At 54.0% G+C, this 25,576-nt stretch overlaps 1 protein-coding gene across 4 annotated transcripts; it reads left to right on the plus strand.

Moving 5' to 3' along the window:
- Nucleotides 1-500: 500 nt before the first annotated feature.
- IGFBP2 (insulin like growth factor binding protein 2) lies at nucleotides 501-24,482 on the plus strand. Of its 4 annotated transcripts, none has more exons than XM_046019411.1 (4): nucleotides 501-1,054; nucleotides 21,621-21,850; nucleotides 22,511-22,651; nucleotides 23,981-24,482. In XM_046019411.1, exons 1-4 carry the CDS (start codon nucleotides 607-609, stop codon nucleotides 24,143-24,145), a joined length of 984 nt encoding a protein of 327 aa, XP_045875367.1. In that variant the 5' UTR covers nucleotides 501-606; the 3' UTR covers nucleotides 24,146-24,482. The 4 variants fall into 4 exon arrangements, with proteins under 4 accessions (XP_045875367.1, XP_045875368.1, XP_045875371.1 ...); XM_046019412.1 differs by lacking the exon at nucleotides 501-1,054 and adding an exon at nucleotides 16,917-16,983; XM_046019415.1 differs by lacking the exon at nucleotides 501-1,054 and adding an exon at nucleotides 17,022-17,473.
- Nucleotides 24,483-25,576: the final 1,094 nt, after the last annotated feature.

Consider the following 25,576-nt stretch of genomic DNA (forward strand, 5'->3'; position numbering starts at 1 on the left):
ATTTCCCCAAGCAACATGTCAGCACTGAGTGGAACCCTGAGGATGGAGGGAGATGGTGGGAGCGCACTGAAATCCACCTGAAGGCCAAGATTCCGTCTTATGTCCTTTGCATTGCCCCAGCAGTTGTTAGCCCAGTGCCGGCCACATGGGAAGCACGCAAACTAAGTCCTTCTGAACTGAACTGAAAACAGGAGACAAAAGCACCCACTTTTCTCCACTCCCGCGCCGATCCTACCCAAGCCCCAGGTTACTCGCAATCCCCGGGAGTCAGGGAGCACGGGGTAAGATGGGTGCGGAGGGACGGAGGTTCAGTGGGGCGGCGGGGTGGTGATGGTGCAGGGGACCCATAGAGCCCAGAAGCACGGCAGGGGAGGGTGGGCGTGCGGGCGTGCGCACACTCACAGGCCGGCGCGCGGGAGTGTCGGGGGAAGGGGGTGGTCTCCAAAAGGGGGAGGGGAGAAGGCAGGGGGCGGGGAGAAGCAGGGCCCTTTAGGACCCGGCTGCGGCAGCCGGGGAGTAGGAAGAAGTGGAGGAGGCGGCTCCCGCGCTCGCAGGGTCTTGCCACCTGCCCACTCGCTCTCCGCCGTCGCGCTCACCACCGCCAACATGCTGCCGAGACTGGGCGGCCCCGCGCTGCCGCTGCTCCTGGCGCCCTCGCTGCTGCTGCTGCCGCTGCTCCTTGGCGCCGGCGGCGGCAGCGGGGTGCGCGGCGAGGTGCTGTTCCGCTGCCCGCCCTGCACGCCGGAGCGCCTGGCCGCCTGCGGGCCCCCTCCGGCCGCGCCGCACGCCGCAGCTGCCGCCGCGTCCGGGGTGGCAGGCGACGCCCGCGCGCCCTGCGCGGAGCTGGTCCGCGAACCCGGCTGCGGCTGCTGCTCCGTGTGCGCGCGGCTGGAGGGCGAGGCGTGCGGTGTCTACACCCCGCGCTGCGCCCAGGGGTTGCGCTGCTATCCCCACCCGGGCTCCGAGCTGCCCCTGCAGGCGCTGGTCCTGGGCGAGGGCACTTGTGAAAAGCGCCGCGACGCCGAGTACGGCGCCAGCCCCGAGCAGGTTGCAGGTAACGCGCACTGGGACAACTAGTTCGGAGAAACTTGGAGGGCAGCGGAGCGCGGGCCGGGGGCCGTTCCGTGCGGGAGCGGCGTGCGACGGGAGCTCCGCAACCGCTTTAGTGGAGGAGCAGCGGAGTCCTCGACCGGTTGTGGGCGACTGCTTGGGAGGGGGACCCAAAAGTCAGGCCCGGGGAGAGGAGCTGGAGTTACAGCGTGCGGGAGAGCTCTGGCTGCTTACCGGTTTGGTCGGGATAAATGGGTAGAGGAGAGACATCCCTGTTACAGTGGACTTCCCCGGGTGGTCGTATCTCGACTTATATTTTGGAAGGGGGGATAGACTGGGGAGGAGGGTGTTGGCCAGACCCGGGGGAGTAAGAACTTGAGGTTTAGCTGGGGCACAGTTTGAGTCGGTGGCCGCCGACCGAAGGTTTCCTGGAAAGGTCCGGGTGGAGGACACTGCTGGGGGGCGGAGGCTGGCGGGTGCCGGGGACTTCGGGGACGTCTGGTGAGAGCGGGGCGCTAGGAGAAGGTTGGCAGCTCGTCGAGGGACCCTTCCGTCTGGGATGGTGAGGTGGAAAGAAAGGACTTGGTACTCCGTAGGGTGGGTTGCTTAGGAGAGAAACGCAGACGAGCGCTGCTCTTGTTCCGGGGAGAACGAAGAAGGCCGGTGCTTCTCTTGGGTGGAACAATAAGAGAGGGGCATTTGGGAGACTCTGCCCAGCAGTTGAGTCAGTGTAACTTAAGCCGGGTCGCCGGCTGCAGTCCCAGGGCGGGGGCAGCAGTGCTACTCACTAGAGCATCTGGGCCCCAGGGCGGAAGGCAGGACGATGCCCGGGCGCTGGACCCGGCTGCTCTGACCGCGGGAAGGTGTTACCCCCGTCCTAATCCGGGGAGATCCTCCCCGTCGGGTGGAATGGGGGCCCTGGGAGCATTTGTAAGGGATCCTCATTACCCCCAAAACGTTTTTGAGGGACACGACCAGGCAGTCAGAATCTCACTTCTGTTTTGGTTTTTGTTTTTAAAAATTACAAAAGCGTCCTGCCCCAGTGGTCTGGAGGAGACTGTAATTATTTTCTTTCTTCTTGGAGACAGTTGGGAAATGTGTCCACTGCCTGCTGCTGTTGTTTTAAAAAGCAAGCGAGTCTGACCAAGTTCCTCAAGCTTTAAAAAAAAAAAAAAAATGAAAGAAAGGAAGAAAAGGGATAAGTGAAAACATTTTTGCTTGCTTGTAAGCCTATGTGTTCATAGTCATGTACCCCCTCCCTGCCCCCCAAGACCCTCCGGCCTCCCCACCTTTCCTCTCTCCAGCTATTGTTTTTTCCCTGTTCTCCTTGGGAATGGAATTGGGGGTAAGAGTTGAGATCTTCTATTTCTCTGGCACATTTTGACCTTGAGTGCAGAGCAAGTTAGGGTTTCCTCAGAGGAGCTAGCAGAAACCCCTTTCTTCTCCCTCTGCTTGTTTCCCTCCCCGCCTGGCCTCCAAGTTAACCCTTCCCTCCTGCTTCTCTTAGAAAGTAATAATAAAAGGAAAAGACTTGGCCCTGTGTTCCTCCTCCGTGGCCCCCTCGCTCCTGCCTGCCCCCCCCCAGCTCCCCACCAGGGAGGTACTGTGCTTTTTGAGCTGAACTCTGACAAACTAAACATCTTCCTCAGCAGGGTGAACTTTTCAAAGGCCTCCCAAGTTCACAGACTCCTTTGGATTTTGATCGTCTTAATAATTAAGTGTGTGGTACTGGTCCTCCCTAAACGTTGTACTTTTTTCACCCTCCTCACTGGCAGCTCTCCTGCTTCCAAGCCCCAGAACAGATGCGGGAGATTCTCCCCATTCACTCCTCCCTAGAGCCCGAAGTGGGGAGTTGTCAGGGGAGCCCAGGGACAATGGGGTGAGTTCATGGGAAGAATGTCACTCTGGATTTTCTGCCTGGTTATGGGACTCCTTTCCGCCAGCTAGCCCCAGCTGCCTCCTCAGCCCTCTCCTCCCAGTGCCCAGACAGACGCCTTCTGCATTTTTCTCTTGTGCTCCAGACTGGGAAGAGGGGACACTGGGGGTGGGAGGTGGGAGCTAGATGTGGAAGCTGGGTGGGCACCCTGGAAAGAAGTGTCCCAGAGCAGGGTGCTGAGGGGTGAGGACTGGGCAAGAAGGGGCACTGCAGGGTGAAGCCTGGGCTGGCAGGGGTGCAGAGAAGAGAGGGGCAAGTTTTGAGGCTTCTGTGCTGGAGAGGGTCTTGGGCTGAGGCAGGGGCGTGGCACTGCCCATAGAGCCCTGGGGTCCGGGTTGAGTGTCGGGGGTGCACAGAATGTGGCCCAGAAGAGACCATAGCCCTGAAAGCTGCCTCCTCCCCCCTCCATCTCCCATCCCCTTTTCTCCCCTCTCTGAAGAACGAGCTCTCTCCCATCCCAGACTGCATTCCTCTTTGAGCAGGTTGCTTTTGAGAATTTTAAACATACCCTCTTATTTTGAGGCAGCAAACCCCAGCAGTTCCGGCTTTGCTGTTAGCTCTTTTGTCTTTGTTCCCAGGACTCAGGGGCTGTGTCGCTGACTTCCTGGGGATGGCTGGGATGCAGGGGGTGGGGGTGGGGCACGTCTGCGGGTGCTGAGCCTCCATCCCTTGGGGGTGATGGGTCGGGACTGGTTGGTTCAGAGAAACTCAGGATGTCAGACTAGGGGTTGGAATAGGTGAGTGAGCCTGGAAGAAAAATGGGAGTGGGGTACCCCTGAGATCTGATGAGGTCTGGATCTTAACAGTGTGTGGGTGTGTTTGCTGATGGAGTGGGCAGGAGTGCCTAGAAATGTCGGGGTAAGAGGAGGAAGTGGGCACCCTTTCAGAATTCAGGGCCGGCGGGGTGGACTGGCTCTCTCCGCATCTCCCTGCCTCCTTCCCTGCGGTGTACAATGCCTGGGATTATGCCGAGGGGCGGAGCCGCCCCAGTGGCCGTCTGGCCGTCTGCACATATAAACGTGCTATAGAAATGTGCAGTCATTCAAAGTCCCAGGGCAGGCGGGCGGGCGGGCGGGTCTGAGGAGCCTTTGCATCTGCAGTTGCTGGGGGACCAAAAAGGGGGGCAGAGGCTAGCGCTGATTTACAGTGGTTCAGTGCAGCTTCAAGAAAGGGGAGAAAAGCAATGGGACTTCTGGCTCCAAGCGCTGCTTTGCATCTTGTCTTGCATAAATTTGCATACTGAGTTCAAAGTCGTAAAATAGACTTGGGGAATGAGTGGGACCCACTGTCACTGATTGCTAACACCACTACCTTCCGCCACCCTCCCCCCTTCTGGACAGAACACCCAGCACTTGCCCCGCTAAGCTGCTCTGCCTGAGTCACCAGGGCGCGTTGGGAGGAGGAGGTGGGGGATCTGAGGTGGCGGGAGGGGGACAGAGACCGGTGGTTCCTGGGCCACCTGACCTAGCAGGGTGTGGCTGTGTGCACTCTGGCCTTGGAGGGAGGTCTGGTCTGGAGGGTGTGGCTCCCCAAGTCCCAACCTGGCGAGGAGGCAAGCAGTGGTGGGCTGGCTGCCTCCTCCGTCCCTTGTGCTCCTCTGAGGGCTGGAATCTGAGGAAGTCATGGATCAAGGGTTTTTTGCCTGCAATCTCCTTACTCACCTTCCACCCTGACCGCATTGTTCACCTTGATGGTTCCCTTTGTGTGGTAATAACAATCCCATCCATTCCTCTGACAAGGTATTTGAAGCAGCTTTGAGGAAACCAAGCCCTCTGTAACCAGGTCATAGGATCTTGTAAAAATAGGGCTGAGGAATCTCTGAATTAGCATAGGCGGTGGTGTCCAGGGGAAGAGGAATCTATGTGTTCACAACCACCGCAAAGGTCTATCTTTGCCAGTGGTTCTTGGCCAAGTTGAACTATTGCGTTTCCTGGCAGGCAGAGGGAAGAGGGAACCTTAGACAGTTCTAAGGTTTTGCTTACCTTAGCATGGAGCTTTAAACTGAAATTTTCGGGCAAATCATTCCTTTGGGTTAGGGGACTACGTGGAAGTTAGTCTTAGAAAGACGCCTGCAGGCCTTGGGAGCAGGAGCCTATTTGGTTCCCTTTGTCCTGCATGGAGGGCCTCCTTGGAGAGAATCCCTGTGCTGGAGCTCATTAATCAGGTTAGCTTCTAGTCGGGACTCACATTAGCTGTTCTCTGCTGTAGAAAACTGGATGCACAGTTGCTAAATTTTGATATAAGGAAGTTCCAAAAATTCTTGGTTCCAGTGAAATGCAAAATAGGACGACAGTTCCTGGTCGGGGGCTGGGGGCACAGCAGGGGCTGCTGAAGGGAATGAAGGAGGAGCAGAAAATATACGTAGGCTCTGCCCACATTTGGTTTTCTTGTTGACCCCGCTCACATGCTACAACACCGTCCCAGCAACAACAACGACGACAAAGGGCTTGGTTATTACTATTTTTGAAGAGCCTCGTCACCAGGGACCACATTTCATTTCAGTCTATCCCTTCTTAGTGTTCCCAGTCCCCCCTTTCCTTCCCTGCTTAATCCATGCTGCTTTCCTAACCCCCTCTCTCCTGGCCCCCGCGGCCTCTCCCACTATGGCTGGGTCTTGAACACCTGGCTGGATGCTAAGGCGGCCGGTAAGGCTTGAGAAATGGCACGGAAGATAGATGTACCCCAGCCTTCCACAGGACTCCAGGTAGGTGGAGACCACGTAGGTGATGGGGACTGGAATTCTGGAAACAAATCTAATTCTAGGATGAGGAGGGTGGTTGGCAGAGGAACATGGGGCTGGGCTTTGTGGGGTGGGCGTGGGGGGGCAGGGGCCACATCCCCAAGGGGGTTTGTGCTAGGGTGGCGCTCCCTGCAACCGAGGCAGACGGGAGCAAGGTTAAGCTTTTAAGTCACCAGGGGAGCTGGTGTTCTGCTTGGCAGACGTTCTAGGCCTCTCTACTCCTTGCTGTCTCTGGCCAGCTTTTTGCTGAGATTGGCAGGCAGCTGCCAGGGGTTCGGTCGCCTTCCCATCTGTCCTCCTCCTATCATGAACTGGCTTCCTAGCCTGCTTTGTCTCCTGTCTTCCAAGATCCCTGTGAGGGAGAGAGGGAGGCTTTTTACCTCCATGTTGTAGCTTTGGACTCTGAAGCTCGGTTAGGGGACGCCTGAGCAGGTGAGTCACGAGCTGAGAGTCTGCTGACCTTCCTTCTGTTTCCCTCTGCCCCCGTGGTCAAGCAAGGGAAGGGGGGGCTGTTGGCAGCCAAAGTCTTTGACCCCGTCAGCCCGAAAGTTCGTTCCTGGACACTTGCCACGTACGGGCCAGGTCTGGCTGTTTGCATTCCCTCAACTCCATTGGGAGGCCCAAAGCCTGGGGACTTCAGAGAGGGAGGTGACCAGTGTGTGGCAGTCCAGAGAGACAAAAGGGTCCCAGGGTGGGGTGAGCAGAGGTGGGAGGTGGCCACCCGGCTTGTGCCATCATGGGGACCGGGTTCCATCGCAGACCTGAGTTCGAGAACCTGAGTGCTGACGCGCATGGGCCATCCTCGAATACCAGTTTACCCGTTGGTGGGATGGGGATGATTGCGTCTCTTCAGCGGAGTGCGCGTGAGGACAGCTGTGGTGCCGGCGAGCGTCCGGCGTGAAGCAGGTGCTCACACACGCTGGCTGCCTTGATGGCAGCCGACCGTGTCTCCTCCCTGACGCCCAGCGAGTTGGCTTTTGAAACGGAGGCCACATGAGCTGTGTTGGGCTGGCCGCGTGTCTCCCTGGAGGTTTTAGGGTCGTGCTTCGTGGTCTCATCGTGGTATGAAGTTGCTTCAGTTCAAAGCCCAGTTTCCAGCCGCATGCTGGCCAAGGCAGGTTCTCCCCCAGCCTCCGTCTTAACTGTAAATATTGATAGCAGCAACTCTGTAGGGAGGCGCCTGCACGCCTGTGTGTTTGCATGTGGGGGTGTGTGTGGAAAGCTAGATAATACAGACAAAACTAAGCACTTCATTTTTTTTTTGTAATAAATCACATGCTTTTCATCTCTTCATATATAAAATAGAAATACCCATCCCTCTGGCCTACTTTCACAGACTAGTTGAGCTGTTCGCAGAAAGGGTAAGGAAACTGTACTTTAAATACAGTGTAAATGGATTTGACGTCAAACAAGTGGTTTGAGGTGAGCAGGCTTCCATTTTTTAGGGATGAGTTAGGCAGTACTCCTTAGGGCCCATACCCCGATGTCTGAGGCCGACCGTTCTTGATCTGGGAGCTTCACTCTTTCATCCCTCAATTGGCAGTGGAGGGTCTGCAGGGACAGAAGTGGCCCCAGGGTTGGGACCCTGGGTACTTGTGCGGGCTTGCTGCTCTAAGCTGGTGACAGGGCTGGGTTCTGCCTTCACCTGGCCAGCCGGCCGTGAGAACCTAGCTGTCCGAGGTATTCAGCGGACCAGAGGATCCCTGAGGCCACCGTTCAGGGGTGGGAAGCTCCTTGCTCCAGGAACAGCCCCCTACAGGTGCCCTGCTGGGACCCAGCTTCAGAACCATAGGGTCAGGTGGGAGCCAGGTGGTCTTAGCACACCGAGTACCTAGAGCATGGGCAGGGCTGTGCAGCGGGGGAGGTGTCCAAGCCAGGGATGGCCCTGGGGTGCCTGGTTCCTGCTCCAGGAAAATAGGCTCTCACCCTGAGCCTTGGGTGCCAGAAAGTTGAACATGATCCTGGCAAAGACATTGGGCATTCTATCCAAAAACTGACGTGTCCTTACTACGCCGTCTGCAGAGTGGACCTCGCTCCGAGTTGGGGAGCAGCCTCTCATTTCGAAGGGGTTTGGTGGGCTCTCCACAGGAGTGCGGTGTGTGTGTGGGGGGGCTGATGCGGAGAGTGTTTTCTGGGCTCTGAGATTCTTCCCAGTGTCTTGATTCCATTTGTGGTCCCAGAAAGCCCTCTGAGTGACCTCCTTTCTGGGCATAATGATAGTGGCGGCTGTGCTCTGGAGCCTCTGGTGGGAGGGAGGCCCCAGGAAGCAGAGAAGGGGGCTGCTTGAATCTTCAGGGGTCAGCAGAGGCTTGTAGTGAAACCCAGGACAGTTGGGACAAAACTCAGCCCTTGCCACTGGGAATCTGAGGTGGCTAGTTCCTTCAACATGAGGGCCCTCATGACTGTGAGGAGGGAGGTGCCGAGAGGAGAAGCCCACTTTACAGATGGGGTAGTCAGTTCAGAGAAACGTGTTGGCTTTCAGGTTCCAGGATAACTGCCCCCACCCCCACCTCCACAATGAGTAGAGTGTACTGGCTATGGGTTTTTTTTCCCCTCCCGGAAAATGGACCATCCCCCTATGCCCTTCCTCCTGGGCCACTCCTGTCCTTTAACATAGCCAGGGAAGATGTGCTCTGGCTCAGCTCCTGGGTGTCAGTCAGGGTGCAGAGGGAGACCTTGCTCAGAAAGCCGGCTTCTCCGGAAAGAAATACAGAGTCGACTGTAGTCAGGAATTGTTTCCCCCCCACAACCTTTTTTTTTTTAGTGGGGGGAGGGGGCACTTGGCAGCCCGTGGGGCCCCTTCTGGCTGCCAGCCCCACATCTCTTCCTGGCTGTTGGGAGGCAGGGCAGGAGTGGAGATTGGGGAGAAGGGGCAGGGGCTGGCTGGCCTCCAGCTGTGGGGCCGGAGAATTGGCCCATGGGCCCCCCTTCAGTTGGCCTGAGCAGAGGAGAGCCTGGGGTTCCTAATTAGTGAATGGGTATAGGTGTGTCAGCCAGTGTTTCCTTCAAGGAGCTGAGTGCTGGGAGGCTGGAAGCCAGGGAGGGAGGACCTTAGAACCCAGGAAGGCCTCAGCAAGTTGGGGAGGTGGGACTTGGGGAGGCTTAGCATGTTGAACCCTGAAAGGATTCAAGAAGGTGGGGCCTTCTAGCAGGAGGGGTCTGGGCTGGATTGTGGGGAGCAGTGAGGCAAGTGTCTGCCCCAAAGGGTAAAGGACAAAATAATGGTAATTAAAATCGCTTTCTTCCAGACATCGTCCACTTTGACCAAAGTGTCCGTAGGGTTTTTTTGGTTTGATTTTGTTTTTTTTTCCAGCTCTTGTTTTAGCCTCAGGATTCTCCCCACTCGACAGATGAAGGAATCAAGGCTGCATTCCGGTTGCAGTGCAGGCGCAGACCGGAGTGGAGTCTGGGTCTCCAGATGCTCCTCCCAGGGCCTCATTCCCTCAGACTCAACGCCTGCAAAGCAGCAGCGAATCATGAATCATATATATTGCTGCTCCGAAAAGCTCCTTTCCCCCCTTTCCCTTAAGGACCACCTTCCCGGGGAAGGGGATAACTTCTCAAAAATGTTCCTTTGTGTAGCTCCGCAGGAAGTTTCTTTCAGGTCTATCGCCTTGACTTCTGGATGGAGGTGCCAAGTTGCCTCTCCATGCAGTTGCTTTTCGAGAAAGTGCCTGAGGCCAAGATAAAATGAAAATGGCAGTCCCCTGGGGGCCCTTGTCGCTGCAACCGCCAGATAAGGCTGGGTCGTTTCCATAGCAACAGCGGCAGGAGGCATGGCTGACGGGAGGAAGGGGAGCCCAGCTAGGATGGGTGTGGGAGATCAGAAGGGCTTTCCAGGGACCAGCAAGACAAGGTGAGTAGGGGACGAAAGTGATAGGAACAGAAGAAATAAAGCCCTGGAGTTAAAAGCTGCCAGTGACACCAATGACCAGACGCCAGCCTGGTTTCCTGAAGAGCCCCAGAGCAGAGCAACCTGGATTTGGTGTTGGCTTTGCCATTGACAACGTGACTTCGGGCAGCTGGCCTCAAACACTCTGGCTTTGTGTTTCTTTCTTTTTTTTTTGGTCAAGGTGAGAGGGGATAAGAAACTATCAACCTCGTGTGATTGCCAGATGATAAAATGCAGTTCTGTCCACAAAGCACTTAACCCAGAAACTGCGATAATCAATGTCCTACAGGTTCTCCTTCCTTCTTCGTCTAATCGCAGCACACAGAACAGGAGGAGAAGGACTGTTTTTCTGCATTTTCTGATTTGCCAAGTGTATTAAGAACAGGGACCAAAGGATCCGGTTCAGAGGAATGGCTTCTTCCGTGGGGTGTGGCTTCCCTGGATGGCTGCCCTTGGCTTTGGAAAGTCCAGAATGGGGTTAGTGGTGGAGGGTTTTCCAGTGGGTGGTCATGGCCTTTGGTGCCACGGCCACTCGTTACGGTTCTGCCAGTGGTTGAGAGTGGCCCGTTTACATCCCAGAGTCGGGGAGTCTCCCTCGAAGCTCTGCGGGTTGTCCCTGGTTCCCTTTGCTGCCTCTATGCCCAGAGAGCACAACCAGGGAGGACCCCAGATGTGACGCCCTATTTTATCAGACACAATTAGTGAACTTTTAGTTGAGGAAAAAGAAAAGCATGGTGACCTATTTAAAGACACTTATTTATATTCAGGACACTTCTTGTGCTGGTTTTGAGAGTGTGGGCAGGCAATCCTGGACATCTTTACAGGTTTTTAGTTTCTGTTTGCGCCCTCCGGGTTCAGTTTGTCAGGCTTGCAGTCCCTGGGAACAGCCTTCACGGGGCTGGGGAAGAGGCGGGCAGAAGGCGAGGGTGGACAGAGACGGGTGGGGAGGACCCAGTCTTTATCACTCCGGGAGCTGGTCTGTGGGGTCTTATCTTCCAAATGGAGTGTGGAACGGTTGTTTGAATGGGAGAGGGAAGCGTCCTTTTCTCTCACCACCTTCACTTGCTGATCGCTTTTTTTTTTTTTTTTTTCTTTTCAAAACTCCTGACCAGTCTTGCGGCTGTGGGTCCTGGATGGTGAGGGAGAGGCTGGAAAAGTGAGAATTAAATAGAACACAGTACCCTAGGCCGGAGAATGGTGGGATGGTGTTTGGGGAGCCAGCTGTCCTGATCCTGAGGGTTACACATGGAGGGAGCGCATGTTGTGCACCGCGTGCAAGGATGTAAAGATGCATTTGTCACGCTACTCGGAACCAGCGGAGCCAGAGAAGCATTTCATTTTATTTGAAACCTTTTTATTTTTTTTTTAAGATTTAATTGTGTTCTTTTAAATAATCTCCGGACCCAGCGTGGAGCTCAGACTCATGACTCCAAGATAAAGAATTGTGTAGTTTACTGACCCAGCCAGCCGCAGGCCCCAAGAGAAGCATTTTAAAAAGTTGAATATTAACTATGAAGGAATTAAAAGTCAGTAGAGATGTATATAAATCGAATGCAAGTGAAGGGGCAGCTTTTAGCCTTTTCGACCAAGGCTTTTGGGAAGTTCTCGAGGTGAAATAATGAGAACACTTTCTGGTGAGTAGAGTCACAGAAGAAAGAGAATCGGGTTTGACGGGTCTCTCCTTCTGACTTAGAAGACATCATCTTGTTCTTCCAGAAAAGTAAATCGAGCACACCAAATGTCCTTCCTGCCCTCCTTTCATTTTTTTCATACTTTTCTTTAAAGCGCTATGGGCGCGAAGTCCGCATTTGCATCTTCAAGAAGCTCCATCCTTTGGAGGAGGAAGGGAAAGCAGGGACCCAGGCTTTTTGCCAGTGTGCTCTGGGTAGGGAGCTGCGAGAGAAGCTGAGTCAAATAAAAGAGTGCTTTGCCCAGGGATGGCCCTTCATAGTCTCAGTCCAGTGGCCTTCGGACACTTGGAAGCCATATTGCCCTTCTTCCTTGAAAGGTTCCTCGTAAACTCTACCAGAGCAAGTCTGCAGTTTTTTCCCATCTGCCGTGTATGGACCTGTTTTAGTAGTTAACCGTGAAAGTCTTGAGTGGCTTCTGCTCTGGATTGTTCTGTTTCAGTTAAGGTTCTTACTCTGGGCCTCAGGGAACTGGAACAGCTGCCTCCCTTCCGCTAGGCATGACTGGCCTGTGGGCACCTGCACCACGCCACACCTGTGGGTATCCCCGGTGCCCTGTGGGCTGCACCGGGATGAGCTCGTCCCCTCGGCTTTCCATTCTCAGGCCTGCACTATCTTGATTCCTTTGTCCTCCTCTCCTTGACTGTGACTCTCTTCCATTCTCTTTGGGTCTTTCCTCTGACTCATTTCCCTGTTCTTCATGCCACAGAGATCTGGCCAGGAGCCCATGGTCAGTCTCTGGCAGGCAGGTGACCCTGCTGACAGTGGTGGCCTGCGAGTGCCCGTGAAGTTGGCCTGTCACTCATGTTTGTCCCTCTTGCACCCAGTGGGCTTTCAGAGGCACCCCGAGTTTACTGATACCCCTGCTTGGCAAGGAGAGGGAGGAATGAATGCGATGAGGGAAATGGCTTGTTAAAGAAAATGGTTGCAGGGCGCCTGCTGGCTCAGTGGTGTGAGTAGCTCTTGATCTCGGGGTTGTGGGTTCGAGCCCCACGTTGGCTATAGAGATTACGGATTGCTTAAAAATAGAATCTTAAAAAAAATGGTAAAAATGCAGAGAAGAAGTAATAGGAATCATGCAGTAACACCATTGTGCCACCCAGAACTGGGAGTGGAGGACATTTTGTCCCGTTGGCTTCATGTCTGTTGAACCGACTGAGCCACCCCGGCGTCCCAGCTTCATGTCTGTCTAAAAAGACATTTCCCGATGGCTGTCGCCAGCAGCCTCTTGTTGCTGTCCTTTGTCCCTAGAGGCAGCCACCAGCATGCATTCCTTCCTGTTTCTGTTCCTTGGCTAAACAGATTTGCTAATAGATGGCCAACATCTAGAGTTCTCTGAAAATAAGTTACATGTGCAAAAAGGACTCGTTCTGCAACTTTTTCTCTCTGTCAGTATTAGGTTTCGAGGTCTGTTAGATGGATGGATCACAGGAGTGATCACAGGTCTGAGCGATTCTTGTCAACTGCTGTGTATTACTTCATTGTATTTACCCTACTGAATTTCCTTCTCCGTTCACCTGCTGAAAGACTGCTGGGTTGGGTTTGCCCCTACAGGTAATGCTGTAATGCACATTGTTGTGTACATGTCGGGGAGATGTAGAGTTCTTCCTGTTCCCGTATCCCCTATCCCAGCTTTGCACCAGAGCGTGCACTCCACTCCCTTGGGCTTTCCGCAGTGGGGTCACCTTGCCACGTTCTTGGATGGCTTTAGTTGAGACAGAGGAGACATGTTTGGGACCCGTGGAAAGGGTGAAAGCTGATAGGGCTGTTTGCCATCCTTTCAATTTCTCTGGCTCTTCAAGGACAGCCTGGCTCATGGAGTCCCGGGGGACCTTGGCTGAATTTGAGCCTGTTTTTGTTTTCTCAAACGGTGTGCCTCAGCGCTGACCCTCCCCAGGTCTTTGTGATTCCAGGAATGACCCTGGTGTTTATAAAGCAGCCCTTTAGAGAGCACACAGGCAGGAAGGCTCTGTAGAGGCCGTGCTCTTCCTGCTCACTCGGGGGAGCCCGAGAGGAGACGGCGCCGTGAAGGCACGCTCTAGAAATCTCCATGATGCCTGGCCAAGAAGGGCCCCTGTTGCATCCATGCATGTGTATGCGTCTGTTTATGAACCTACGGGCCTATGGATGGAAAGAGCTTATGAGACTGTCTTCCCAGGAAGTCCTGTCTCTTGAAAAGAACTGGCATCGTTCTCCCATCACCAAGAAGTTCTTCAGCAAACTGAGGCAGGAGAGCGAGAAACACAGAGGAATGGGACCTTGGAAATGCCAGAGCTTGGAGGGAATTGTTAAAAATGAGCCGTTAACCTTTGCTCAGGCTCGCTATGAACCCCAGGGGGCTGGAGTCCAGGACCATTCGTAGCAAGCTTTTCGGATGATTTCTCATCAACAGGCAAGACAGGGTGCTGTTCCCCTAATCAAACTCACTGAATTTATGGATGAGCAGGTTGAACCCCACACATCTTGACCATGTAAGCTCTTTTTGCTTTTTTTTTTTTTTTTTTTTAAATAAGTAATCTCTATATCCAACATGGGACTCGAATCATGCCCCGGAGATGAAGAGTCATGGGTTTTACCAACTGCCCCAGCCAGGCGCCCCCATATATTGAAGCCTACACATCTTAAACCGCTGACGGGCATCACTCACAATCCGGGGCATGGTACTAGCTTCGGGATCAGAACCTTGCACACTGCCGCCTCCCTGCTACCCCCCACCCCCGCCACCACCCACTGGCTTTTAGGCCAGCACTTCTCTTCCGGCTTGGCTAGAGCTAGTTGGTCAAAGTTTTGAACCCAAGAGCTGGTGTTCAAAGAGAATCCAGAGAGTTTAGGCTGGCTTGGCCGGCAGTGGGCTCGATGTCCAGCTTTTGTGCATCATCTCCAGTAGCCCGTGGTAGTTCCGAGGATGGGATGATGATCCCCAGGTGAGGGTGACCAGTGCCTGCCCCTGTGGGATACAACCTGGATGACGGTGGATTGGGAAGGACTGAAGAGGCTGCTTGTAGCTATTTCCTCCCCCAAGGGAATTCCTTTTGTGCCAAAGCCGTGCCTAGGAGCTCCTGGTCTGTTGCCTGGAGGGTTTCTCACCGAGAGTGGTGGCATCTGGGAGACTTCAGGGTTGCTTTGCTGACACCATGCAGGGGTGCCGGGTGTAGGGAGCAGGGCCTCCAAGGCTGGGAGAGAATGGGAAGGGAGTTTGGAAGGAAGCTGGGTGTCAGCAGGGGGTAGATGGGCTGACCAGGAGAGTGTCCACCGCGGCGGACGTCCATGTACGAATGTCCATGTACATACACACTCTTCAGAATTCCCCTGTGAGCACCAATGTGGCTGGCTGCCTCTGACCTTTCGAAGAAAGCGGGGAGGGAGACACATAAATGAGGTCACTTACCCAGAGAGACAAAGGACCTCAGCTGAAAGATACCAAAGAAGCTCCCCTTTCTTCCCCATCCACGGTTACCTTCTGCCTGCCTCCCAGCGGGGACTGGATTCTCTACCCCAGCCTCGGGGGCCTGTGTTACTGCACATGGGGGCCACAGTCAGCCATCCGAAGGCACTGGCTTTACATTCTCTTCAAGATAGCTGGTTCCCCTGTGTGTTGGTGATTTTACCGATGAGTCCTGTCTCCCCTATGCCTGGCGTTATGAGCGCCTTTTCCTCCCTCCCATCCCCCACCACGTCCCTCCTCCCTCCCTCTCTCCTTCCCTCCTCCTTCCTTCCCATTAATTCTGTAAAGGTAAGGTAATTTAGGCGAATCCACGCTTGCCCAAGGACTTCCATCAGATGCCAGAGAACTGTGATGTTGAGCGACATACAGAATTCATACGATCAACAAAATCAGGCTTTAGAAGGAATATGCAGAGAGAGTATTGCAGAACTTTCTGGTAACTCATTTTTCCCCAGTGTGCATGGCCATCCGACAGATCGGATCTTCCCCACCCTTGCCTGGTACGTGAATCTTCCATTTACTCATTTAAGACAGATTACCTGTCTGCACATTTCTTCTGGAACTCGATTTTGCCCACCCTGGGCAAATGGTAATGATAAGTCACAACCTTCACTGGAGTAGGATTCTTATACACGTTTTTCACGCTGGAGAAGAGGGAGCTCAGAAAGGTTAGAGGGTTTGGCCAACGTCATGGGTGAAACAGAAGCGGCAAAGCGGGAAGGCCTCTTGACTCCTGGAGTTCTCTACCCATTTGACTTTGTTAATGAATTGTCTATTGCCATGGATGTTAATGAGAAGATGGGAGTTAGTATTAATTCTTTTGCCCAACATGTGTCAAGATTAAGTGCATTTGGGGAGAAACCAACAAAGCAGAAGCCACGTGAGTTCTGTGTCCAGCGAGAGTGGAACTGGGAAAGCGGCCAGCCTTCCCCTGGCCCATTGCTCGGAATCCGTTCTCACGGGGCCTGCAATGCCATTACCTGCGGAGGGAGGCGAATCCACAGGAGAGAAGGACAGATTCAGAGTCAGAGTTGATCTTCTCTGGGGGGCCCCCAGCTCTCAGATTTCCAGAGAGGAGGTAGGCTAAGGAGAAAATGAGAAATGCGTAGGTTTTCTTAAGAATAAAGACAAGAAGAAAGCAGGGAGGCATAGTCATTTGTTGGAAGATGTGGCATGTTCTGGGGAAAAGTTCCGTTTTCTCGCCAGGTCTGTCCTTACATGGACAAAGCCTCAATCACACTCTAAGCAAGAAGGAGTACAGGGTTGCTTTTGGATTTCGGGGGCCTATTTTCCCAAGAGGGCTTTAAGGTTTTCTATGGATCAGGAATTGGATCGTGGAGGTCAGAACATCGCACGAGGAGAAAATGTGGTTTCATGAGAGTAGGAATCATCAAACAAGGGTTTTAATGCATTGGGTCAGGTCGTCAGTGCTACGATCCAACAAGATGACGTCAGGGAAGAAAAGACTATGCCAAAATTAAAGTTTAAAACCAGGGTATTAATGCATAGTCTGGAATGCAGAATGAAGGTGCAAAGCTCTTTTTCCTGGAGGGAGAGACCGGGCCACCTAGTAAGGCAGGGCCAGAGGACAATGTCAGGGATCCCGGGCACTCTGATGATGGCATAGTGGTAGTGTGTAGCTCCTCTAGACCAGGTAGTAGTCCTTCTGGGCCTCGGGTTTGCTGTTGGTAAAATGCAGCAACTGGTTGCTTGCCTCTGATTGTCCTTGCTTTTCTCAGCTGAGCATACCTCCAGGTGCATGAGGTTGAGAGGCGTGGCAGGATGCAGAACGGGAGTTCTCAGGCTCCATGCCCTCTGTGGTCTCCCCCACTTGTCTTTGGAAAAACTTTACCTTCCATATATAGTCGGCAAACTCCCTGCTTCAGCAGTGAACCATTTCCTGGGGCGCTATGGAGTAGAGAACAGCTAATCCTTAGGGGGAGATCTCTGGGGACCCCGGAGGCCCCTATGGGTCATCCCTAAGCCTGAAGCCTTCTCCAGTTGTGGGATTTGGACTGCTAAGAACCATTTCTTAGACTGACCTTTGCACTGCAGCCCACGGAGCTACATACATAAGTGGTTGTGTAATAGATAGTATTCTGAACCTCACTCTTGGGCAGGGAAAAAAAATGCAACTTGGTATTTTTGTTCTGAGGGCAAATTCCATCTCTAATTGGAGTTCTCCATTTGGAATGTTTTCCTGCGGATTGCTCCTGTCCCCTGGACGAGAAAGTATGGAAAGCACTGGGTAATGATGGGATAAGGCCCTTGTGCCCGGGAGTGCCGGGTGGGTTCTTGCCTGAGTGTGGGGGAAGCCGTTGAGGGCTGGCTCTGCGCGCTCCCTGGCACTGTGTCTGCGGGCAGTGTCGCCGGCAATCTGGCTGCCCACTGGAGAGAATGGGTGCTGGAAGTGGGTGCTGTTTGTCTGTGATTTATAGATGAGCTGTGGAAACACAGAGAGCTTAAGTGACATGTCTAGGGCTGCACGGCTAAGTGGAGACCTGGGATTCAGTCGGGCGATGAGACTTGGGAGCCTGAATTCTTGAGCCTCTCGGCTGGAAATAGAGCAGTCACGGAACCAAAGCTTTCTTCGGTCTGCAAGCTTGTCTGGTCTCCACCCAGACAGCCCTCAGTCCCTTCCCCGGGCTTGGACTTCAAGGTGTGGAGCGTCAGAATGTGCGTCAGCAAACCAGACCCGTGGATTTCTTCATCTTAATGGCATGTGCGTTGGCAGCGTTGGGATCAATAATGGAGTGGGACAAAACCTAGCCTGGAATTCAGGTGGCCTGCGTGAGGGCGGACAAATTGACCTTTATTTCAGGGAGGGCGGGGCCATCTCAGGATAGGAAGCCAACTCTGTCCCCCCCGGGGGACAGACAGCTCTGTTGGCCCCCGCCTTCTGGGGCCTGGTGCAGGACTGTGCAGTCCCGGATGCCTGGGCATTTGTGGTCCTCCTCTGTGAAAAGTTAAGTCATATTTGGTAATTGTGTCTTAGAACTGTGCATGTATTGGTATCATAGATTAAGACTTAAAATTTATCTAAGGGCATATTTTTCCTTTTGATTTTATTTATTTATTTTTAAAATATTTTATTTATTTATTTGACAGACAGATCACAAGTAGGCAGAGAGGCAGGACCTGAGCTGCAGGCAGAGGCTTTAACCCACTGAGCCACCCAGGCACCCATTTCCTTTTGATTTTAAAATAGATCCCCACAATCCCTGGGCCCTTGGGCTCTGGGCCCGCTGTGCCTAATGACAAGCCAGCCCTGTCCAGAGCCTGCCGGCCTGATGCCTCTTTACCCGTGCACATCTCGTTTGTCTAACCTGTTTTCAGATGCCTTGTTCTGAGCGCTAGAGGTGGACTGACCTCTGGGACTCCGCGAGGGGATGCTGCTTTGGCTCCTGTCAGTGGTCTGAGTCCCAGGAGAGCTCAGGAAAAGGGGAACAGGAGCCTGCGAGTCCTCTGGAACTAGACGGAGGTCTCGTGGGCTCTAGCAGTGTGCTGCGGGAGGAGCCGTGGTGGAGGGCCTTAGCCGAGGAAGGTGAAGGTAGCAAGAGTTTGGATCTGCCTTAGGCGGGGTCTGACGTCTTCAGCGGGGGCTGGGGGACTTCCAGGCCTCTGGATAAAGCCTAACTTCTGAAGGGTGGTTTTCAGTGGGAGGCACTTTCACCCCCCGGGGGCCATTAGTTTTGGTTGTCCCAACTTCAGGAGGGCTCCCGGCCTCTGGTGGGTAGAGGCCCAGGATTCTGCTTGGCATCCTGCAATGCAAAGGACAGCTCGCCAGGGAGGAATCCGCTGGTCCCAGTGTCCACAGTGCTGGGGTCGGGAGACAGGGTATGTGACGAAAGTTTGGGGTGGGTGGATGGGTCTGATCGAATACGGAGGGGACAGAACTTCCATCCAGCTTGGTGGCAAATGCTTCAAATAGGCTATCCCCTGAGGGTGGTGCTTGGGCTTCTGGAACAGGATTTAATCTGTGGTTTATTTACGGTAAAACCAGAACCCCTGGGGAAATAGCCATTCTAGAGAGAATTTTCAGAGGGCTTCTTATTTAAATATTGCAGTTTTGGGGCTCCTGGGTGGCTCAGTGGGTTAAGCCTCTGCCTTCAGCTCAGGTCATGATCTCAGGGTCCTGGAATCGAGCCCCGCATTGGGCTCCCTGAGCCTGCTTCCTCACCCCCTCTCTCTGCCTGCCTCTCTACCTACTTGTGAACTCTCTCAGTCAAATAAATAATTGAAATATTTTTAAAAAGTAATTTATTAAAAGTATTTCAATTTTTATTTTTCTAAAGTTTAACAATTTTGGATAGACATCTTTTTTTTCTTTTTTTAATTCTGAATGCTTGGCATGTTACCCCCCCGCCCCCTTTTCTGAACGTCCCACGGTCCTTGACATTACCCACACAACTCTTGTTTTGGACTACACAGTATGGAAGTTCTCAGGGGTATCCATGGGTGTGGAGCTGTTTGTGATGCACTAAACATGCCCAAAGTTCTTAGGTTTGGTTTTTTTCAGTCTCTTATCTTCCTGCCATTTGATACTTCTCACCACTGTCCACATGCCTTCCTTCTCTCTCCTTTTAATTTTGTTGATTTTATTCTGTGGTGGCCTTAGAAACCAGACATCCAGAGACCAGGCTTGCTGGAGCCATGCTCCTGCGAACCAACAGTGTTCCTGTGCTGAGTGTCCCCCGCCCTGTGAGGAAAGCACTTGGACTTGCCGATGCTTCGACGTACTGACAGCTGTTTTTTTTTTTTTTTTTAAGATTTTATTTATTTATTTGACAGATCACAAGTACTCAGAGAGGCAGGCAGAGAGAGAGAGGAGGAAGCAGGCTTCCCCCTGAGCAGAGAGCCCGACGCGGGGCTCAATCCAAGGACCCCGGGATCACGACCTGAGCCGAAGGCAGAGGCTTAACCCACTGAGCCACCCAGGAGCCCCCTGACAGCTGTATTGATGCTCAAGGGGTTCTCTTCCTCTCTTGCCTGGTTCTTGGGTTCTGCATTGCTGAGCAAGCAGATAGTGGATAACTGAGGCAGTTGCTGTCTTCATCATCATCAAAGTACTATCACCAACAGGACGCAGTTTCAGTGTTCCAGGCCTTACCTTAACTGCTTTACCTGTAACGTACTCTCAGCAGTCGTGTGAAGTAAGAGCTGTGATGATCTAACAGTTCAGGTAAGAAGATGGAAGCACGGAGAGGTTGTATGTGCAGGACAAATACAGCTGGTGTAAAAAGTCGGGGAGCTGGGGGCACCTGGGTGGCTCTGGGTTAAGCCCCTGCCTTCAGCTTGGGTCATGATCTCATGGTCCTGGGATCAAGCTCCATATTGGGCTCTCTGCTCTGCGGGGAGCCTGCTTCCCCCTCTCTCTCTGTTAAATAAATAAATAAAATCTAAAAAAAAAAAACAAAACAAAAAAGGCAGGGAGCTGGGATTTAACTCCAGAATGCTCTATCAGCCGGGGCTCGCTAGTCTGGAGGTCACGTGCTCGTTTTCTAAAGGAATGCCACTGCAGCTGGTGAGGACGGGCCCCAGGGGTCAGGTGGCCAGGCTCCACCAGAGTCTTCTGGAGCTTGCTCTGTGAAAGCAGGTGTCGGTTCCCCAGGAAGCACAAGACTGTCCCCACCCTTTAGCCAGCGAGGGAGTGAGTGAATGCCACAGCTTGCAAAAACCCAGAGTGGGCGTCATGGCCCCCCTTTTACAGGTCAGCTCTTTCTCCCGTGGAACATTGCCCAGGACAGTGGGCATCTGAGCCCACCACCCTGTGCCCGAACTCGGAGGCGACTACCAGGTCCTACGTGCCTCACCTGAAACCCTTGTGTAGAAATATTGTAAGAGCCATTCAGTTATGTTATCGGGGCTGTAAGTTTTTGAAAGCACAAAAAAGGGAAGAGAAAACGTGCAAAATTTGTTGAGAAACACTCTCTCTGCACCTCTAGGTCTTGTTGGCACCTGCTGGGGGCTGCTCTCAGGGCCTCTCCACCTGAGCTGCGCACCCTGCAGGAGCCTCTCCCTGTAGTTGAGGGGCTGGTGGCTGAGGAAGGTGGAAAGAGACTTAACAGGTGCCTTTCGACAAGCGTCCGGGTGAGGCTCCATGCTTCGCGGTAAGCGGAAAGTGCAGAGTCGAGCCGTTCCTGTTCCCCGGGCTCTCTGGAATGTGGCTGGTGCTGGCGTGCCAGGACAGACGCGGGAATGAGTCAGGGCCGCTGGGGGCAGTGCCAGAGCGGTGGTGGCCTGAGTCGTTAGCGGACATGAGAAGGGGGCAGGTGGGCAAATGCGTGATTCCGGGAGTCAGACGCTGTGCATTCTGGTGGTGGCTCTTCCCCCTTCTCGCTCCTTCACCTGGCGGGGCCTGGCCCAGGATCTCAGGCATTAGTTTTGAAAATGGACCCAATCTGTGCCCTTTTAGGCCACAGATGATGATGACCTTAACTTGGAGGTTCTGGTGGGTGAGCCTGGGAGGTCTTTCTAGGGGAGCGTGATGGCTTCAGGAGGACTTAATGCCATTCCATGGTGAGAGCCTTGCAGACACGTTCCTCCTTCGTGCTCCTCCACGCCGCTCCGGGTGGTGGCAGTACCGATGAGGCCTCCCAGGTGTTTTGCTGGAGTCAGCGGGCCTGTGTTCCAGTTCCAGATTTGCGGGCTCAGTCTCGGTCTCTGTGTGCCTTGACTTGCGCGTCTGTCAAAGTTGGGGTAACGCCCCCCTAAGAGTTGCCGCAAGACTGAAATTGATAGTCTGTGTAAATTGCTTAGCATAATCGCGTGGCTATCGGTCATCTCCATCTTCAGGGGTTCAGACAGGCCCTGGGGGCCCTGCCATTCTGAAAACGGCACCTAGAGTTCTTCCCTTCCTCTCTCTGCAGACAACGGTGATGAGCACTCTGACGGTGGTCTGGTTGAGAACCATGTGGACGGGACCGTGAACCTGTTGGGCGGTGGAGGCAGTGCTAGTCGGAAGCCCCTCAAGTCAGGCATGAAGGAGCTGGCTGTGTTCCGGGAGAAGGTCACCGAGCAGCACCGGCAGATGGGCAAGGGGGGCAAGCATCACCTTGGCCTGGATGAGCCCAAGAAGCTGCGGCCGCCGCCTGCCAGGGTCAGAGGGGCTGGGTGTGCTTGGAGGGGTGGGAGGTCTCACTGTGGAGGAGGGCACATAGTAACATCCGTGTCCTATTTGCCTGTAGGAAAAGCACTTTCCTTTCTGGTTCTTCCCCCCAGCATATTCAGGGACCTTCCGGCCGGTCAGTGTCTCTTTCCGGGACCTTAGTTGTCCCCAAGGAAATGGATGCTAGAGATGGACTTGAACTTGCTTGAGCTTGCTGGGATGTGTTCCCCTCACTCGGCTGCCCCCATTCCTCTCTCCAGCTGAGCTCTCTTGTCTTGGGTCTTGGCCCCAGTTGGGTTAATGGGAAGGGATGGAGGTTGGCCCATGGGGTCGGGGTAGAGGTCCTCTAGGGAGAGCCACTTGAATTCCCTTTCCAAGGAGATCCCTGTTTGGCCCCTGAAAGCCATTGACACAGAATGAAAGACGGGTGAAAACACCCATCCATAGGACTTTCTTAGAGGCTGGCATGGGACACAATGACATATTAGTGAGATCGCTGTCAGAAGTCCCTGGCTGGTTCCACCAGCCCCCTCTGTGGCCGTGGGAACATCCCTTTCCTGTGCAGGAGGTGGTTCTGAGGGCCATTGTTCCATGAGCTCAGTTTCACTCTGAGTATCCTCTTTTCCCATCTGTGCCGGTCTGTGCCCACAGACCCCCTGCCAGCAGGAGTTGGACCAGGTCCTGGAGCGGATCTCCACCATGCACCTTCCAGATGAGCGGGGCCCTCTGGAGCACCTCTACTCCTTACACATCCCCAACTGTGACAAGCACGGCCTGTATAACCTCAAACAGGTGAGAGGGGATGTCCTTAGCCCCGAACCCCAGCTGTGCCTTGCTCTTGCCAGAGGCTGCCTCTTCTTACCCAGCTACCTGCCATTAGCCCTCGGTGTCCAGCTTGGGTGGAGCGCCTGGGAGAAGCCACATGGGGTTCCACTAATGCTTCTCAACGTTTTATTGAGCCTTAGCATTACCTGGCAGTGATTCCTGGGTCTGACCGTTCCAGAAGGCTGGGTGGTAACCAAGGGTTTGCATTTCTAACAAACTCCCAGGAATGGCTGATGACCCATGGACCACACTTCCCGAATCACTGATTTACACCATTGACTAATTGCCTCTACTGACCCTCCCCTTGCACAGCGGTGGGGTCAGGGGTGGGGCTCACGTCCATATACCTTCCTCAGCCCAGGCAGGCATCTTGCCCCTTGAAATATCAGTCCAGTGTTCAAAGCTGTTTGTACACGCGCCCTCTAAATGTATGATAGTTACTGCATTTGGAGCTTAAAAGAAATAGTTATATCTTCTAATGAAGAACAGGCTGTGTCCTGTCCCTTACCGGTAACTAAAGGGATTTTCCATGGCCATTCATTAGTTTATGGATAAGAGCAGGGACGCTGGGACGGGAATGGCTTCTCAGCTATGCCTGTTACTAGTTGTGTGACACTGGACAAGTTACTTTATCTGTGTTTCCTTCTGGTCATCTGAAGTGCTGGAGTGATGGTCCCTGAGTCACAAGGTGGTTGCGGATTAAATGAACGTGTATGCTAGAGAAGAACGGTAGGGGGCACCAGCGGCCTCAGTGGGAAGAGCCTGCGACTCTTGGTCTCAGGGTCAGGAGTTCCAGCTCCGCGTTTGGCATAGAGCTTACCACACGCACACACACACACACACACACTTAAAAACTAGAAACTGAGCAGCGTGTAGATGGCTCCCACAGTGCACGGCCCACACTAGGGCCTGTGCTCGTGTTGATTTCTATCATTAGATGCGTTTTTCACTTCACACTGTAACTAAACCCCGGTCTGCTGGGGCCCCCGTGGGACAGGACCTCCTTGTGGGTGGGGACTGAGTCTTGTCAACTTGGGGCACCCCCCAGCACCTTGCTAACTGGAGTGTGGTCGGTGGGTCCCGGTGTCACGTGGGAGTTTGTGCACGGAGTGGAGTTCAGCCCCGCTCCAGACCTCCTGAAGTCGAGTCTGCATGTTAGCGAGGTCCCTGGTGCACGATCAAGGTTGTGAAGCACCAGCCTGCAGAGCTGCTCAGGAGCCCTCAGGCTGCGTGAAGGGAAGCAAAGCTGCGGGCTTCCGGGCCAGTCCTCCACGTCCTTCTCTTCTCTCTCCCCAGTGCAAGATGTCTCTGAATGGGCAGCGTGGGGAGTGCTGGTGTGTGAACCCCAACACTGGGAAGCTGATCCAGGGAGCCCCTACCATCCGGGGGGACCCCGAGTGTCATCTCTTCTACAATGAGCAGCAGGAGGCCCGTGGGGTACATAGCCAGCGGATGCAGTAACCCCCAGCCAGCCGGTGCCGGGCACTCCCCTCCCCCACCCCCTCTCCAAACACTGCCGGAGAGAGGAGAGCCTTGCGTGGTAGGTGAGGAGGGTTTTCCAGGAGTGTTGACACGTGTATTTATATTTGGAAAGAGACCAGCACCGAGCTCGGCACACCCCCGCCTTCTCCCTCCCCAGCTGGAGCTGTCTGTACCCTTGCCTTCTCCTGTCCCTGCAGGGGAGGAAGGGTGATTGCAGTGGTCAAGCTGGGGGAAAGGCCTGGGAGGGGGGGAAATAAATTTTTATTTTTGAACCCCCATGTTTCTTTTGCTTAAGATTAAAGGAAGAAAAATAAAGTGTGTGTCTTTTGCCTGAGTCTTTGGGGCTTCCCTGGGAAAGAGATGCCAGGGCCTGCCTGTCTCTCATCTGTCCAGCTCGGTTCCCAACTCCTGGGGACAGTGCCTGGGAAGGGGACAGGCACGGCTTTGGTTGGGTTGGGAATGAGAAGAATGGGTCAGGAGGAAGAATGGCCTCCCTCACGTGGCCTTGGCCTAGGCCAACTTACAGCCCCCAGTCCAGGTGGAATCCTCTCATAAAACCATAGGAATCTGCTGTCTCCCCCCGGACTCCCAGCTGAATGAAGCTTGGGCCCCCTGGCTGCCCCTGGGTGGGCAATGAGGGAGGTGAGGTGGAGCGTGTGCCTTTCTTTCTCCCAAGTTCAGGTGGATCGCGGAGACAGAAGAGGGAGACAGTGGCGGCATCTGGCGCCTCAAATAAGGAGAGCTCCCTTCTGTGCTGGGGTGGGGTTGGGGGAGACAGTCCCGAGGTCCTTAAGGAAAGGGAGCAGGGTTGGTGTGCTCCAGCATGTTCATGAAAGTGTTCCCTTGGAATTCAGGTGCTGCTCTCCAAGAGCCCAAGTAACTGACTTCTAGAATAACAATGTTAACAGAGGCAGGGACTACACACTTGCAGATGCAGACCCCATTTCTGAAGCAAAATTCTATGTGAGTGCTCTATGCCCTGTGTTCTGGGGGCACCTAACCTCTGGCAAGTTGCAAGGAGCTCCCCGACTTTGCACGGGGCCACAGGGAAAGAAGTGCTCCCCTCCCTAGCACAGGACACAGAGCCCCACCTCTCCCAGTAGCTCCCGTTCTGTGTGGGGAGTCTGACCCTTTCCTTCCAGGGAGGTGAAGGAAGGTGGTTCTGTTCCACCCATATCCCTCCTGACCTTCCTTCTAGAAACGAAGGAGAGGCAGAGGGACACTTGGGGCCCTCATGGGTGGTGATGGGGTGGGTGGGGGTGAACTTCTCCCCTTAGAAGAAAACCAGGTCCCCCAAAGCACACCTACCCTAGTCAGAGTGCTCTAGGTTGTACCAAGCCAAGGCCAAGGCCAACAGGCCGTTTGGTCTGCTGCTCTGGAAGTGAGTTAATTCAATTAGTCCTCATGAAT

Source organism: Meles meles, chromosome 9 (genome assembly GCF_922984935.1).
Source record: "Meles meles chromosome 9, mMelMel3.1 paternal haplotype, whole genome shotgun sequence".
Taxonomy (NCBI): Eukaryota; Metazoa; Chordata; class Mammalia; order Carnivora; family Mustelidae; genus Meles; species Meles meles.